Genomic DNA, 17,673 nt, shown 5'->3' with positions numbered 1-17,673 from the left:
TTTTTCTATTCTCTATTTATTTCTGCTCTAATCTTTATTATTTCCTTTCTTCTGCAAATTTTCTAAGGTGTAGAATTAGGTTGCCTTTTGGGGCTATTTCTCACTTCTTAATGTAGAGAAGCAAAAAACTTGATGGCTTATTTGAGCAGAAGTTAGCATGGAAGGGGTGTACAGCTCTGGAGAGATAAAGTTCTAAAGAACATCCTACAGTGTGCTAAGATGTTTTTATGTTATACTGTATGAAATTAGAAGTGCAGAGTGTATTCGTTTGCTAGGGCTGCCAAAATAAAGTACCACAGATTAGGTGGCTTAAACAACAGAAATTTTTTGCCTCACAATTCTGGAGGATAGAAGTTCAAGATCAATATGTTGGCAGGGTTGTTTCTTCTAAGGCTTCTCTCCTTGGCTTGTAGATGGCCATCTTTTCCCTGTGTCTTCACAAGGTCTTTCCTCTGCACATGTTTCTATCCTAATCTCTTCTTCTTATTAGGACACAGTCATATTGGATTAGGGCTCACCACAATGACCTCATTTTAAATTAATTACCTCTTTAAAGACCCTATCGACAAATACAGTTTCATTCTAAGGTACTGGAGGCTAGGACTTCAACATATGAATTTCAGGAGAGGGGGGCACGATTCAGTTCGTAACAAGGTTAGATGTATATTTAGGTCACCAGGACAGCAGGGCAGAGGACAGGCTAGATGGGTGCAGGGCTAGGGACAGGGAGACCCTTTGGATGACTATTGCAATAGTCTGTGTGAGGGATGATCAGAGCCTGAACTAGAAAGACAGAGGAGGGTGTGTCAAAGACAGATGATAAAAGAGTTATCAGGAAAAAGGGCCTGCAGGATAGAATCTAAACTCCTCAGCATAGTTCACAGAGCCCTTGACAATTCAGCCCTGACCCCTCAACTCAGACTCATGTCCTGCCACTTGCCATCACACATGCTACCCTCTAGGCATAAAGACCTTCTCAATGTCTCCGATCACACTATGCTTTTTCTCAAGGTCAAGTCTGTGTGCCTGCTCTTCCCTCTGCCTAAAACATTCTTTTCCCTTTTCTTAGTCAGTTAAACATCTATTCAGGTAGAGGTAGTCCAGTGTTACCTTCCCCATGAAACTCCAGCTTTCTCTGGCAGCGAATCACTTCCTCCTCCAGACACTCTGTGCATAGACTGTCTCACACGGTGCTATGATTATTTTATATTTTACATGCTTGTCAACTCCACTAAACTGTAAATTCCTTTTGGGCTGGGATTGGTTTCCTTTCTTTGTTTCCCCAGAGCCTGACATGGTGAACAGCAAATGGAAAGTGTTGCATCAATATCTGATGAATGTATGAGAAAGTCTTCACCTGATACCACCTAGATCCTACCAGGTGAGGCCTTGCCTGTCTTTCTTCTGTAATATCTCTTTTTAACTAAAACACTAGGAAGAGACTAAAGCAAGAAAGTCAGATTTTCCATATTTGGGGCTAACTCTCTCTTATAAAAAGAAATAAGATCTTTTCACAAACCAGCAAGGAAAATTCCAGGGGAAAAGCCAGGCAAATCAGCAGAGTTTCCAATCTGTCACCACTTTAATCCTTCTTGTAAATCACTTCCAGTTTAATTTTAAAGGACAAAACACCACTGTCTTCGTGTCTTTTTCTATTTAAGAACTTAATGAGTGGCTCCCATTGCCTATCTGATCAAATCCAAGTTTCCCAGTCTGGTTTTGAAGATCTTCCACAGCCTGGCTGCATTTCACCTATCCAATTCACTGTCCACACAACAGTCAGAATTACCTTCCTGAAACACTCTCACACTCAAAAATATTTTAAGGCTCCTCATGACTTCAGATGAATTTCATATTCCTCACATAAGCTTTCTACTGTTTGGCCCTGGTCTTGTGTTTTCTGGCATATCCTCTTCTGTAGTCTTCAATCTTCAGTTAATTTCCCAAGTTGTCTTTCCCAGATATTTCTTATATTCTTCTGTTTTTGTGTCTCTATATTGTTCAAATTGTTCCTGAACCACCTGTAATGCTCTCTCCCACATCTGTTTTAAAAGTCAGCAGTTCCAATACAAAAGACATCCAATCCACCAAGCTTTCTTCATTTTCTCTACCCTCATGGAGAATCAATCTCCGTTTGGAGCCAGTTGGCTGGGACCACATGCTCTTCTCATATTCCCTACAGCGTGTCATAATACTGTATCCTTCCATGACAGTTATTTATGTAAGTACTGTAGCATGTCTATCAGCATACACACATCTTTTAAAACACGCTCCCTAGACCCCACATCTATCGTTCCATTTTACTGCTTCCCTTTCTAGTAAAATTCCTCAAAAGATCTGTTTATATATGCTGTTTCACTTTCTCTCCTCCCATCTTTTGAGCTCACACCAAACAGACTTTCATCCATCACTCACTGAAACTGCTTTTATCAAAGTCATCAATAACCTGCATATCTTAGAAAGTCAAAGAGCAACACAGTAAGTCCCCTACATATAAACCTTCAAGTTGCGAGCTTTCAAAGATGTGAATGTGCATTCAAATGTCCAATCACATAAGTTAGTTCACATGTCTGGTATACATTGTCACATGCATCCTCTACACGTGCTTGTGCTTTTGTGTACTTTACTGTACAGTACTATATAGAGTACAGTAGTACAGTATCTTTATTTCAAGCCCAGGATGTCTGGAAGCAAGCGTAAAAGTGGCAGTTATGGAGCTGGTACTGCTAAGAAGTGCCAGGAATTGGAGGCCCAGAGAAAGGACAAAGAGAGACAAGAGGAAGAAGAAGTAACTGAAGAACTGAAGAAATTCATGATGCAGGAAGTGGCAAGGGTATTTTCTTTATTTGAGGAGGCACTATTAGTTTTTGAGGCACAGGACCGTGTAGAATGGTACACGAAGGAAGGTTGCAGAAGCCGCTGAGAATGCAATCCAGTGCTACCGTGTCATCTATGATGAGAAAAAAAGAGCTATTACTCAGACGTCACTGGATCGCTTTTTTTAAGAGGGTAGATAGAATTGAATCCAGCAAGAAACCAGAACCTGTGCCATCAACGTCAGGCATGAATGAAATTGCAGCTGGCCCTCCATCTCCTACTGCTGACCATCCTTCAGCTCTAGCATCTCCCACCTCCTCTCCCTCCTCCAGTCAATAACTCTTCTTGCTTGTTCACTCAATGCCAGCCCCTGTATGCCAGCTGTTGTACTGTACTACTGTACTTTTCAAGGTACCGTACTATAAGATTAAAAATGTTTTCTTTATTTTTTGTGTCTGTTTGCTTTTTATGTATTATTTGTGTGAAAGCTATTACAGTACAGTGCTATGTAGCTGATTCTGTTAGGTGGGTACCTAGGCTAACTTTGTTGGACTTACAAACAAATTGGACTTATGAACGCGCTCTTAGAATGGAACTCATTCCTATGGAGGGGACTTACTGTATTCAGTTGTCATCTTGAACAAACCATACCATTTGACACAGTTAATTGCTCCTTGGTGCTTGGACCAATCTCCTTCTTTGGTGCCTGGAACACCACTTTCTCTTGTTCCTCCTCATCCCTCCTCCACTTCCTGGCCAGTCTTTCTCTGGTGTCTTTACTTGATTTGAATTATCCCAACCTCTACAAGTTGAAGTGCCTAAGATTTAGCCCTCCTCATCTCTTTTCCCAACATACTCACAGTCTGATCTCAGCCAGTGCCATGGTTCTAAATTTCATCAAGAGGTTGACAAGATCTAGTCTTCTGTCTCCAGCTCTTACCTTTCTCCTGAATTCCAGATTCATATGTACCACTGCTTAATCAGTATTTCAACTTAGGTGTCTAATAGGCATCCCAAACATAATATGTCCAAAACTTAACTCTTGATTTCTCTCCTCTAAACATGCATCTATCACACCTTTCCTCATCTTAGCAAATGGCCTCTCATTTCTTCTAGACCTTAGAGTCATCTTGGACCCTTCTCCTTCTCATCTAATGCACTGGCAAATTTTGCTAGCTCTGCATTTGGAAAAATATTCAGAATTTCACTACTGTCCATAACTCTTTCAATGCTACCACTCTGATCTAAGCCACCATCATCTCTTGCTTGAGTTATTTCAATAGTCCCTTAACTGGTCTCTCTGTGAATGAGCTTCTTCCCCCACCCCTTTCCAAACCCTCAAAGTGGCCTTTTTTAAAAGCATAAACACTGATTATATGCCTTCGCTGCTCAAGACCCTCCAATACATTCCCACTTCCTTCAGAATGCAACCCAAAGCCTTTACTGTGGCCTACAAAGCATTATGTCATCTGTCCCACCACTCCCTCTCTGAACTCGTCTTCTTCCACACTTCCCCTTGCTCAATCAGTTCCATACCTTGATACTTAATGTTCCTTCACCTGGCTTTTTCTCCTCTAGGCAGCCACAGGCACCCTCACTTCCTTCATATCTCTTTTCAAATTCTATTTTATTAAAGAGGCCTTCTCTGACCACTTTATATAAATTAGCAACTTTTTCCCATTATTCTCATCCTGCCTATTGTTCTTCGTAGCACTTATCACCACTGGACAAATTATGTATTTGTTAATATGTTTTTACCTGTCTCCCCCAACTTGAATATAAGCTTCTTTAGAGAAGGCAATTTGTTTTATTTACTGCTGTATTCCCAGGACTTAGACCAGTGCTTAGCATATTGTAAGTGTTCAACTTATATTAAATGAATGAACAAATAATTGCTACCTATTAGATTGAAAGCTCCTGTGGCCAGAGACTAGCTCTTATGGATTATATAGTCCCATTAACACCTAGCTTAGTACCTTGCATATTAAAAGTTCAAAATGTTAATCAAAGTGAATTGCATCTTATTTCTCACTGCTTCTCAAAGATGCTCTCTGTTCCTTTTTGGCAAGTTTCCGTACTTCCACCTGCTTCCTTCCTTCCTCTGCTGCAGCTCACTTCTGCTGGAAGCCTCAGTTCCTGCTATTTCTCTCTTTAACTTCCTCTTTTCCTGTCTATATTCTATTACAGCTTTGGTCTCTGGGCTTACAGGAAACTTCATATTACAGCTATCACCTCTTAGAGTCTACAAAGACTATCCCCTACAATACAGCAGCCTATACCACCACTTATTCTTTGCTTCATGGAAATTCAGCCTTGCTTTCCCAACAATACTGTAATGACACTATGGCAGAGATCATATCATACTCCCAAATCCTTGAGAACAGCTAGTACAAGGTTACATGTATGGTAAGTGATTAACAACTATATCAACTGATCCAGAATAGTACCTCCATTTTTTTTTTTTTTTTTCGGTACTTGGGCCTCTCACTGTTGTGGCCTCTCCCGTTGCAGAGCACAGGCTCCGGACACACAGGCTCAGCCGCCATGGCTCACGGGCCCAGCCGCTCCGTGGCATGTGGGATCTTCCCGGACCAGGGCATGAACCCGTGTCCCCTGCATCGGCAGGCAGACTCTCAACCATTGCACCACCAGGGAAGCCCAGTATCTCCATTTGCATACTAGACAGCATCACTTGGGTAGCTAACAGGAATATTATTCTGTCTGAAACAGAATTCCTGATTTTAGCACTCATACATATTCCTTTGCCATTCCCCCACCGACCTTTTACTGTCACCAGTAGGTATCCAGTTTTTTAAGCCCAAAGTCTAAGAGTCACTTTTTTGTGTGTGTGTGGTACGCGGGCCTCTCACTGTTGTGGCCTCTCCCGTTGCGGAGCACAGGCTCCGGATGCGCAGGCTCAGCGGCCATGGCTCACGGGCCCAGCCGCTCCGCGGCATGTGGGATCCTCCCGGACCGGGGCACGAACCCACGTCCCCTGCATTGGCAGGCGGACTCCCAACCACTGCGCCACCAGGGAAGCCCAAGTCACTTTTTTTAAAATTAGACTTTTATTCTGATTGTGGATTCACATGCAGTTTTAAGAAATGATACATGAAGATCCCGTGTACCCTTTACTCAGTTTCTTCCAGTGGTAACATCGTACAAAATTATAGTATACTCTGATGGTTCCTCAAATAATTAAACATAGAGTTACCGTATAACACAGCAATTCCACCTCTGAATATATATGTAAGAGAACTGAAAACATATGTCCACATAAACATGTGTACACGAATGTTTACAGCAGCATTATTCATAGTAGCCAAAAAGTAGAAAAAACCCAAATGCCCATCAGTGAGTGGATGGGTAAATAATATGTGTTATATCCATATAATGGAATATTAATCAGACCTAAAAAGGAATGAAGTACTGATACATGCTACAACTTGGATGAACCTTGAAAACAGTAAGTAAAGTGAAAAAAGACAGACCCAAAAGGCCATATATCATGTTATTCCATTCATTTGAAAGTCCTGAATGGGAAAATCTACAGAGTGGTTCCTTAGGGCTGTGGTAGAATGAGCAAGAGGAGGAGATGGAGAAGATGAGGTAAGAGAGGTAACGGGTCCAGATGATGCAGGGCTTTCTAGGCTACTTTGAGACATGTTTTTCTCTGAGTGAGATTACAAGGCCTGGAGGGTTTTGAGCATAATCTGACTTTTAAAAGTCACTCTGGCTTATATATGGAGAATAAACCACAGGAGGAAAAGAGGGGAAGCAAGGTGGTTTGTGAAGAGACTATTTCAAAAATCAAAGCAAGTGATTATGGTGTTTTGGAGTAGGGATTAACTTTGTAGGTGGTATGAACTGATTGATCAGGACATGCTTTAAAGGTAGAACCAGAGGATTTGTTGGTGAAGTCAATGTAGAGTATAAGAGAAAGAGAAAAGCCAAGGACGACTCGAAGGTTTTGGGGCTGAACAACTGGACAGATGGAGTGGGCATTCACTGAGGTGGAGAAGAGTGTAAAAGGAGCAGGTTTTGACGAGCTACATGGTGAATTTGCTTTTGGACGCGTTCATGTTGAGATGTTGGATATATGGAGTATAATAGTCTGTGCTGGGGCTCTAATTTGCAAGTTGTCAATGTGTGGATTGCATTTAAAGCCCTTAGGTTGAATGACATCACTTAGGGCATTGGCCTAGAGAGTGAAAAGGTCCAAGACACTCCAAAGGCACTCCAAAATGAAGAGGTTTGAAAGACGACAAGGAGACAAGAGTACTTAGAATAAAAAACTCACATTCCCTACCTTAATGGAGACCTGGCCCTTCTCCATGTCTGTAACCTCACTCTCCAGTCTGGTAGGATACTCAGTTTTTGAAGGACACCAAGCCCTTTCCTGTCTCATGGTCTTTGTCTTTGCTGTGCTTCCACCAGGCATGTTTCCACCCAGGCTCTAATTTTGGTCACCTGCTTCTCTTACAGCAACCTCGGCTAAATTGTAACCCTGAGTTTTATGTAAACAACCAAATTGAAAAGCCCCAAACTGGCACCGCATCCCTCACCTCCCTGCCCCCCGACATCAAGTTATGGCTTTTACTACAATCTGAAATTAGTTCACTTGTTTTTTGACAAAACTATTACTATACACCAAATAAAAGATCAGCTATTCCTCCTTGTACTTAATTTTCTGGAGAGCAGGGGCCTCATTATCTTGTCCTTTGCCGCATCTCCAATACAAATGACATTGCCTCAGCAATCAATTCTGAGTTTTCAGTATTTGTTAACGGAACGGATTGCGGGAAACCAACAAACTTGCAAACAAAAGGAATTTTGCCCGCCCATCCACCCCGTCCCAGAGTTGCCGGGAAGGAGGGAGGGAGGGAGGACCTCGCGCATGCTCCATTGTTTCCGGAGCGCTCGAGGCTGAACCCCGCCCCTTTCCTCTGGCTGGTTTAACCACTGCACATGCGCGATAAGGGTCTTGTCCGTTCGTTTGTCGGCGCTATCAATAAAGTTTTAGAGAGCGCTCACTTCTCTTTTCCTTGGCAAGATGGCGGAGTACGACTTGACTACTCGCATCGCGCACTTTTTGGATCGGCATCTAGTCTTTCCGCTGCTTGAGTTTCTCTCCGTAAAGGAGGTGAGTGGGTTTTTGAGCGCGAGGAAGGCGTGGGAGCGCGTGAGATGTGGGGCAAGGCCGAAAGGCGGTGGCGGTAGCCTTAGGCCTTACCCACGTGTGAGGCGGCCCTGAGTTTGGTCCCGAGTCGGGCAATAAGGATCTGCTGGTAGTTAAACGTTGTCCCTGTTGAATAGCACCGCGGAATTCGGCCGTGAGTAGGGGTGAGGTGACAGTATGAAACTCGGGGGGAGAAAGGGAGGGGGTCTCTGCTTCACTTCTTGAGGTGCCTGTTCCGAAGGGACTTCCGCGTCGTTCCTCTTGGAAGTTGACGATTGGCTGGCTTCTCTGTATAAATGCTTGAGCTTAACTTCAAGCTGGCTTCTAAAAGCAACTTGTACTGTTAGAGATTTAAATTTTTCTTTTGGGCACAGTAGGAAGGATGACCTTGGCTTTGTGCTTTTGCTTGCTGGATCGTTTGGAATGATTTTCTTACACTTAAGTATCTAGCCCCTTGGTTTCTGTAAAGTTGTGAGTTCTTTGCGAGGAGTTTAACTGGTGTTTCGGTAAATAGCCACTTCCTGGAAGCGTAGCATATTTTGTCCAGTGGGGAGGGGAACCCAAAAAATAATCCGACAGTAATTTTATCTTAAGAGTTGTTTTTCAATGTATAGATGTACAGACATCGAGTGATTTGAATTGGTTGTTAATGTTCATCGAGCTATTCCGGATATCTTGAAAAAGTATTTGGTCCTAGTACCTCATTTAAAAATATGTCTCAGTCCTAAAAGTTTGGAGATATTAGGCTTAGTTATACCGTAGTTTATTGGGAAATTGATATATTTTAATAGTTACAATAAAGTAATATTACTGTGATGAAGGAATTAGAATATTGGTCAGAAAAAATGCGTTCTATTTCTAGAAGCAGATTAAACCGCAAGTGTATTTAGGGCAAGTCTACTCTAGATTTGGGGAATAGATTTTGTGTGTTCCAACAGCAATAAAACAAAAAAGCCCTGCAAATAAACATTAAATTGTTCTGATAAGTTTTCAAATGTTCCCATGGTTCATTGGATAGGGATAACCCTCAAATTCATATGAGCCTTTTCTAAACACCTACACACAACTCTAAAGTTAATGATATTAGGGAACAGCAAAGTTTATTTTCAATAAATATTCAAGAATGCTTGCCATATAAAGCTTTATCTTGAAATGTTTTTGTCTTGATTTTTCTTTTATAGGATGTACTTAACCTGTATTGTAGAACTTGAATAAAACAGCCCAGTCTGCCTTCTGTTTCTTTTTTGGATAATTTAGGATAATTTACCGAAGATCAAGGAATAGAAAAATATCCTCTGTGCTTCTAAACTAGCCAAACTTCATATTTTTGTAATGTGTCTTTACACTTTTGTTTTTCAAGGCAGACAGATGAAAGGAAGGAATACATAAGTGTAAATTAGTTTTTCATAGGGCAAGACGAAAACTGTGAACGGCAGCTGAGAATCAGTGGAAAATAACTGCTCAAAACCTGTTTCCTTGGAGAGAATGTTGGTAAGATGGCTGTGATACACCAAGGGGAAGACAGATGCTGGAGTATTTATTTATCAATTACTAAGTATAGGACTACCATGGAATTGTGAGAAATCTAAGATAAAATCCAGACATCTCATCACTAAAAAAACGTATCCTTTGGTGGAGATAGAGGTCTGTAATTATAAGGCTAAGAGTAATAAATGTCGGAAGTAGTGGCAGAGTGCTATCAAAATTGAAGAGGTACAGAAAGGATTCTGAGGAAGGGAGGCTTGAAGTTGAGTTCTGAAGGCTAGATGGTTAGGATAGTCAATGATTATGACACATAAGGGTATCAATTGAATATATTTATAGTATCAATATGTTGGAAAATATAAACTCCATTGGGGCAGGAGCTTTGTTTTATTTCCTTGCTGTGTTCTCAGCAGATAGAGTCTGGCATAAGGGCTTCTCATGATTATTTAATAAATGAGTGAATATATATTTGAACCTTAGTGTTCTTTATTCTCAAGTGAAGTGGAAGGCCAGATGGTGTTTGGCAGCCTGGGTACTGAATTGGGACCTGGATTAGGATCCTGGCTCTGTCACTTAATATCTTTGTGCACTTGAGAACAGTTTCTTTCCCATCTTAACTAAGCCTTTTCTCATGCATAAAATGTTGGTACTACCACCAGCCTCATAGGGTTGTTAGAAAAATTACATGAAATAGTACATATAAAGTATTTAGCCTTCTGGGACAGAGTAGGTACTCCTAAGTGTTTTCTATTAGGAGGCTAGGCCATCCTATATGAAAGGGAAGTGAGGCATTCAATTGGGTTTGTTTGTTTGTTTTTTTAAGTTTTGTTTGTTTTTGGCTGCATTGGGTCTTCGATGCTGTGTGCAGGCTTTTTCTCTAGTTGCGGTGAGCAAGGGCTACTCTTCTTTGCGGTGCACTGGCTTCTCACTGCGGTGATTTCTCTTGTTGCGGAGCACGGGCTCTAAGTGCACAGGCTTCAGTAGTTTGCAGCACGCGGGCTCAGTAGTTGTGGCTCGTGGGCTCTAGAGCGTAGGCTCAGTAGTTGTGGTGCACGGCAGTTGCTCCACGGCATGTGCGATCATCCCGGACCAGGGATCGAACCCATGTCCCCTGCATTGGCAGGCGGATGCTCAACCACTGCGCCACCAGGGAAGTCCTCAGTTGGGGTTTTGAGGAGGGAGATAAAGACTGGAAATGGTGACTGAGGAAACTGACCAAAGACAAATGCAAGGATTGGTAAGTTTGGAGGGCCCAACTGAGATTGGAAATCACACATTTATAAGTGGTCATTCTTGGAGTGAGAGAAACGGTTGTTTATTTGAGTAGTATAGAAATGTGTGGAGGTAGGCTGGTGATAAATAAATGCCATCTAGAGATTGATGAAAAGGATTGCTGATTAGAGAAAAGCACAGATGTGATTGAATAACATTATTGCCTAGTTCTGAAACATTTTATAGGTGACCTTAGCCATAACATAGAAAAGAGATAACATTTTTCCAGTGCTAGAGATAGACATTGAATTGTAGTTGGTTGGAGAAAATGAATGGAATAAATGTTAACCACTAAAGAGAAGAGCTTTGAAATAACCAAAAACAATATCCAAACTAATGTAGAAAGTGACAATCAAATAGGGTGATGTAAAAATTAGAAAGAACAGAGGGTATGTTGAGGGTGATGAACCATTTTAGAGGTAATAATGGAAGAGGTGATGAATGTAAGTTAAAAGTCTTAGAGATGAGCTGATGAAAGTTGTTATGATTTGCGGGATAAAGGAATTTTAAGGCTTGAGTTTTTAAAGAATCATCAATATGGATGTTGGATTTGTGGAGGATGATAGCAGGAGGAGGTGTCAAAAGAAGATTTTTAATCTATTAAAAAGTAGGAGTTGTTTTCAAGAGGTTGATAGACTGTGTTGGCAGACTATAACTTGTGAGCCAAATACAACCCTCTCTGCCTGTTTTGCATGATCTGAGCTAAAAAAAATTTTTAACAGGTGAACATTTGCAACCTTTCTCAATTATAGAACAATAACTGTACACAGGTTAAGTGAAACGTTTCCTGCCCAAAAGAAATTCCATACTGTATTACAGAAAATTTTATAACATATTATATTTTTTATTTCAAAAAGAAAATTGTTGAAGCTTTTCTCTCTTATGGTACTTATATATAGTGTCCTTGATTTTTGCTTTTTGGCTCACAAAATCTTACTATCTCTTCTTTACAGAATAAAGGTGCCTATGAGATAAAATTTAGAGAGGATGATATAAGCAGATATAAATTTAAGAAGAGGTTAGTGAGGTCTGATGGCAGAGGAGAAATGCTTTGGATCTGCAGTTGGGAGAAACATTACAAATTAAAAGCTATTGATGAAGTGGTGAGGAGAGGTGGCATGCCAGAAGAGGATGTTTTCACCTAAGATTAGGGTTTCTATGGGGCAAGGAAACTACTTTTTTTTTTTAAAGTAAACTTTTTATCAAGTATAATATGTGAACAGAAAAGTGAGCTGGGCTTCCCTGGTGGCGCAGTGGTTGAGAGTCCGCCTGCCGATGCAGGGGATACGGGTTCGTGCCCCCGTCCGGGAGGATCCCACATGCCGCGGAGCGGCTGGGCCTGTGAGCCATGGCGGCTGAGCCTGCGCGTCCGGAGCCTGTGCTCCGCAACGGGAGAGGCCACAACAGTGAGAGGCCCGCGTACCGCAAAAAAAAAAAAAAAAAAAAAAAAGGAAAAGTAAGCAAATATAAATGCTTTTTTTTCAACAAAGGAAACACATTTATGTGTGACCACCATCCAGATCAATAAATAAAACGTTGCAAATGTCCTAAATAACTGCAATTTATTTATCCAGTCTAACATTGATAGGACTTGGCTGTTACAAATAGTTCTGCTGGTAACATTCTTCGTAATGTCCTTTGAATATACGTACCCATTTCTCTTGGGTACTTAGGACTAGAACTGCTGGGTTAAAGAATATTTTAACTTTAGAAGATAAAAACAGTTTTCCAAAGTGGTTGTAGTTCTGCCAGCAGAGAAAGTGTTCAGTTACTCTGCAACTATACCAACACTGGTATTGTCCAGTTTTTTTAGTTTTTAGTGTGATTTTAATTTACATTTCCTTTATGACTGATGCGGTTGAGGACTTTTTCCGGTATTTGTTGGCCATTTGGTTGTGCTCTTGTGGAGTGCCTATTAAAATCTTTTAGCCATGTTCAATTGGATGGTCTGTTTTTTCCTACTGTTTTGTAGGCGTTCTTTATGTAGTTTGGAAGATTCAGGTTTGATCTCATGGCTGTACCGTTTGACCTCCTTTATCTTTTCTTTTCACGGGTAGTAAAATGTTGCATAATCTTCCTTCCTTCATTTTTCTTTGCTTGACAAAATTAGATTTAGTACAAAAATCTTTTCTTTTGCTGAAACCTTATCTTGACTATTTGATTAACAATTGTTTTGAATTACGTTACTGTCTCTCTCCCTGAATGCTACTGTGTAGAATCCTTAACATATTGCTGAGTACACTTCATGTTTATGTGAGTTTGCTTATGTATCTATTTGGTTCCTGAACTGTGGGTTAAATTGCGTTTCTTGAACTCTTTGCAAAAGCTAAAACCTGATATGACAAGGTTGACTGAAAGAATGGGTGCCAGTTTGTTTCAGGGGTGTGGATGGGAAGCATTATAAAGGATTTTAACTATTTAGTGGAAAAGTATGTGGGGGAAAAAGGAGAGGCCACCTCAACGAGAACTGGGTAGGCATCATGTGGTTGTGAGAGAGACTAAGAAGGTAAAACATTTAAGAGTTGATTCTTAATTACCTGAATGTGGAGAGGAGTCAACAATACTATGTGCTTATCAGTGGAGTTGGTGTGGTTTATTTACTCACAGCCTTGTTATAGAGAGGCTAAAAGATGACTTGTAGGGACACATTAAAAAATCAGTATAAATCAGAAGTTGGTAGGAATGGCTTTGTGGTATGTAATTGCCTTTATTTTAAAGTTACTAGGTAAACAAAATACTTCATGTCTCTGTAGGCTGATTGCTTGCCTTTCTTATAGGAGGGTGTATTAATAGTATATATTTTATTAAAGAAATAGTTCAGGACATATGTTTCCAGGTACACTATCTTAATATTAACCACCTTACTTGAGGGAACTTCAATTTATTCATTAGAAAGTAATTTTCTCTTGCAGATATATAATGAAAAAGAATTGTTACAAGGGAAGTTGGATCTTCTTAGTGATACCAACATGGTAGACTTTGCTATGGATGTATACAAAAACCTTTATTCTGATGATATTCCTCATGGTAAGTTTTGTCATTACATCTGAAGCTTGACTTGTGAACTGAGGGCATGTGTATTAAAAGTTTTGTGATTTATAAAAGTGCTTTAGCCAGAAGTCTTAATAATTATTTGAATGATTTAAAAGTTCTTTGGATGAAAGGTAATATGAAGGTTACAGGTCTTCTAAAGCAGTGGTCCCCACCCTTTTTGGTACCAGGGACCGGTTTTGTGGAGTACAGTTTTTCCATGGTCTGGGGGTGGCATGGGGATGGTTCAGGGGGCAGTGCGAGTGACGGGGAGCTGCAGATGAAGCTTTGCTCCCTTGCCCACTGTTTCCCTCCTGCTGTGCGGATGGATTCCTAACCAACTGGTCTGCAGCCTGCGGGTTGGGGACCCTATAAAAAGTGTGAAACTACTTTAAAATATGGTCATCAAATGTCTTCAGTTCATAGTATGCAGCATCAAAGTTGTGCTTATTAATCAGATTGTTTCCTTAGAATTATCTGGGAATTTTGCAGTTTTTTGACTTTTTCAGTTGGCATCTTGTGTGCCTTAGAGATTTCTTTTTTGTCTTGAAGCATCTGCGTTCTCAAAAGCATGGTCCCCAGAACCAGCATCCTCAGCTCACCTGGGAGAACTTGTTAGAAATGCGAATTCTTGTGCCATACCTCAGATCTACTTAACCAGAAAATGTTGGCTGAAGACCAGCACTCAAATTAGGGAACTACTGTGGTATATTTCGAAATCCTTGTTTTCTGTAGTAATAGATGTTTTTAAAACAAACAAAAAACCCCACTATGCACATAGTATTTTAAAAGATTATAAGAACTCAGTAGAGAAATACAGTTTACTTTGTTTAAATTGACATTTCTCAAAATTTGATCACAGATCCCGTCTGTGTTTGAGAAACTCTCCTAGTATTAGTACTTTCTAATATATAATGTAGAAATTATTACATAAAACATAATCACTATTTTGACTTCTATTATAGTTCCCTGCAAGAACAGTAGCTCTTTAAATTTTAGTTTGTGGTAAAAAAGTAAACTATTTCTTAGTGAAACTTTAAAACATGCTAACGGGATAAATTATGTGCAAGTTTTCTCTGACTTCATGATGCGGTAAAAAGAAACTATAGAATTGGTTTTGAGAGATTACAGAACTAGATTTAAAGTGAAAAGAGAAATTATTGACTGGATTTAAATTCCATTCAACCTAGTTGAAAACCTGTAGTAATATGTAAACCCCTCTGAGCCTCTTCAGAAACTGGGGGATAATCTCCTGAAAGAATTCAATGAAAACCAAATACAAAAACACTGAGAATGAAGTCTCTGAAATGTAGAGTTAAATAATTGTTTCCTCAACAGCTCCTTCTCCCAGGCTGTATCTGTATATTCCTCAGTTTCTTCTATGAGTAAGAAGAGAATTCACTCTTCCTTTATGTGCCTTTGCAGTGCTAGAAAGAAGAAATTGGATCTGGGGGAGTTACTGAGTTGGTGGCTCCTGGCACATGAATATATTGGGGATAAATATATGCACAATTTAGATAGATTGAAAAATTTCCAGAGACATCCTCATAGTGAGCAATATAGTTTAACATTATAGTACTCCTTTGCATTTTTAATTAGCTTTGAGAGAAAAAAGAACCACCGTTGTTGCACAACTGAAACAGCTTCAGGCAGAAACTGAACCTATTGTGAAGATGTTTGAAGATCCAGAAACTACAAGGCAAATGCAGTCAACCAGGTAACCTCCTTTTTTTAAAAATTATTTTATTGAAGTATAGTTGATTTACAGTGTTGTATTAATTTCTGCTGTACAGCAAAGTGATTCAGTTATACATATACATTCATATTGTTTTTCGTATTCTTTTCCATATGGTTTATCACAGGATATTGAAAATAGTTCCTTGTGCTATACACTAGGTCCTTGTTGGTTATCCATTCTGTATATAATCGTTTGCATCTGCTAATCCCAAACTCCCAATCCATCCCTCCACCACCCCCTCCCCCTTGGCAGCCTCAAGTCTGTTGTTCTCTATGTCTGTTGTTCTCTGTGTCTGTGAGTCTGTTTCTGTTTTGTAGTTCATTTGTGTCATATTTTAGATTCCACATATAAGTGATATCATATGGTATTTGTCTTTCTCTTTCTGACTTACTTCACTTAGTATGATAATCTTTAGGTCTGTCTATGTTGCTGCAAATGGCATTATTTCTTTCTTTTTTATGGCTCAGCAGTATTCCATTGTTTATATGTACCACATCTTCTTTATCCATTCATCTGTTGTTGGACATTTAGGTTGTTTCCATGTCTCGGCTATTGTGAATAGTGCTGCTGTGAACATAGGGGTTCATGTATCTTTTTGAATTATAGTTTTGTCCAGTTATATGCCCAGGAGTGGGATTGCTGGATCATATGGTAACTCTATTTTTAGTTTTTTAAGGAACCTCCATACTGTTTTCTGCAGTGGCTGTATCAATTTACATTCCCACCAACAGTGTAGGGGGGTTTCCTTTTCTCCACACCCTCTCCAGCATTTGTTTGTAGACATTTAATGATGGCCATTCTGACTGGTGTGAGGTGGTACCTCACTGTAGTTTTGATTTGCATTTCCCTAATGATTAGCAATGTTGAGCATCTTTTCATGTGCCTGTTGGCTATCTGTATGCCTTCTTTGGAGAAATGTTTATTTAGGTCTTCTGCCCATTTTTCGATTGGGTTGTTTTTTTGTTATTGAGTTGTATGAGCTGTTTGTTGTGTTTTTGTTTGTTTGTTTTTGCCACAGCATGCGGGATCTTAGTTCCCTGACCAGGGATTAAGCCCTTGCCCTTGCAGTGGAAGCGTGGAGTCCTAACCACTGGACTGCCAGGGAATTCCCTGTATGAGCTGTTTGTGTATTTTGGAAATTAAGCCCTTGTTGGTTGCATCATTTGCAAATACTTTCTCCCAGTCAGTAGGTTGTCTTTTCGTTTTGTTTATGGTTTCTTTTGCTGTACAAAAACTTGTAAGTTTGACTAGGTCCCATTTGTTTATTTTTGCTTTTATTTCTGTTGCCTTCAGGTAACCTCTCCTTAATTTGAATTCTAAAAATTCTGTTTTCTGGATTAATACAAATGTTAATTCATACTTTAGTAACCCAGTCTAAAAGTTCACAGTTTAAGAGATCGCTTTATCTGGTTTTTTTCACTTATCTTTATTGTGTAGGGACGAGGAAGTCCTTAATTATAAATGTTAATAACTAAATTTTTTTAGAACTTCTTCGCTAGTTAATCCAAATCTGATTATGCTGAGCAGCTCCACCCTCCTCCCCCCTTCCCAGGGGACATTTAGAATGTCTGGAGACATTTTTGGTTGTCACAGCTGGAGAGGTACTACCAGCATCTAAAGAGGAGAGGCCAGGGATGCTGCTATACATCCTACAGTGCATCAGGCATTACCCTCACTTCCCCCAAAAGAATTACCCAACTCAAAATGTCATTAGTGCTGAGGCTGAGAAACTGTGCCTGGGCAATACCTAGGGTACATGGGTTGCTCAATGTATGGGAAAACTGAGCTCACTTTATCACTTTACTACGTTGTCTCATATCCTTCCATGCTCAGCACAAGGAGGGTAGTATAGAGCTGATATGGTTATATTTTATTTCTGATTTCCTCTTAGCTAGAAATAGACTTATTGTTTAGTTTACAAAGAAAGCATGTTACCCTACTCTGACTTCACTAATTGAAGCCCTTTGGGTCATTAAAAATGTTTAAAAATAGTCTTCTACTAAAATTGAATATTGCCATTGTGGTAAATCTTTTCTATCAATATATTCGCCTGAGGAATTGTTTAGGATTTTACCATGTTGCACCTTGAGTTCTTAGGATATGTCATCAAACCAAATTTTTAGAGCGATTGGCTCTAAGTTTTCATTTGTGA

The 17,673-nt window shown here is 39.9% G+C and overlaps 1 protein-coding gene and 1 long non-coding RNA gene across 2 annotated transcripts in view; both read left to right on the top strand.

Moving 5' to 3' along the window:
• Positions 1-3,115, top strand: part of LOC132500946 (uncharacterized) — a 212,686-nt gene extending 209,571 nt beyond the window's left edge. The window contains exons 6-7 of the long non-coding RNA XR_009534100.1: positions 1,287-1,381; positions 2,675-3,115. This is a non-coding gene — a long non-coding RNA (uncharacterized LOC132500946). The remainder of the gene's footprint in view (positions 1-1,286; positions 1,382-2,674) is intronic.
• Positions 3,116-7,823: 4,708 nt separating this feature from the next.
• The window catches only part of EIF3E (eukaryotic translation initiation factor 3 subunit E), a 50,381-nt gene continuing 40,531 nt past the window's right edge, over positions 7,824-17,673 (top strand). Inside the window, exons 1-3 of the mRNA XM_060116325.1 lie at positions 7,824-7,960; positions 13,666-13,780; positions 15,383-15,500. Coding sequence (XP_059972308.1) covers positions 7,871-7,960; positions 13,666-13,780; positions 15,383-15,500 — 323 coding nt within the window. The 5' untranslated portion in view covers positions 7,824-7,870. The remainder of the gene's footprint in view (positions 7,961-13,665; positions 13,781-15,382; positions 15,501-17,673) is intronic.

The sequence above is a fragment of the Mesoplodon densirostris genome, chromosome 13, assembly GCF_025265405.1.
Source record: "Mesoplodon densirostris isolate mMesDen1 chromosome 13, mMesDen1 primary haplotype, whole genome shotgun sequence".
Lineage (NCBI taxonomy): Eukaryota > Metazoa > Chordata > Mammalia > Artiodactyla > Ziphiidae > Mesoplodon > Mesoplodon densirostris.
Note: the sequence above shows the minus strand (reverse complement) of the source record. Positions and strands in the feature narration are given on the sequence as shown.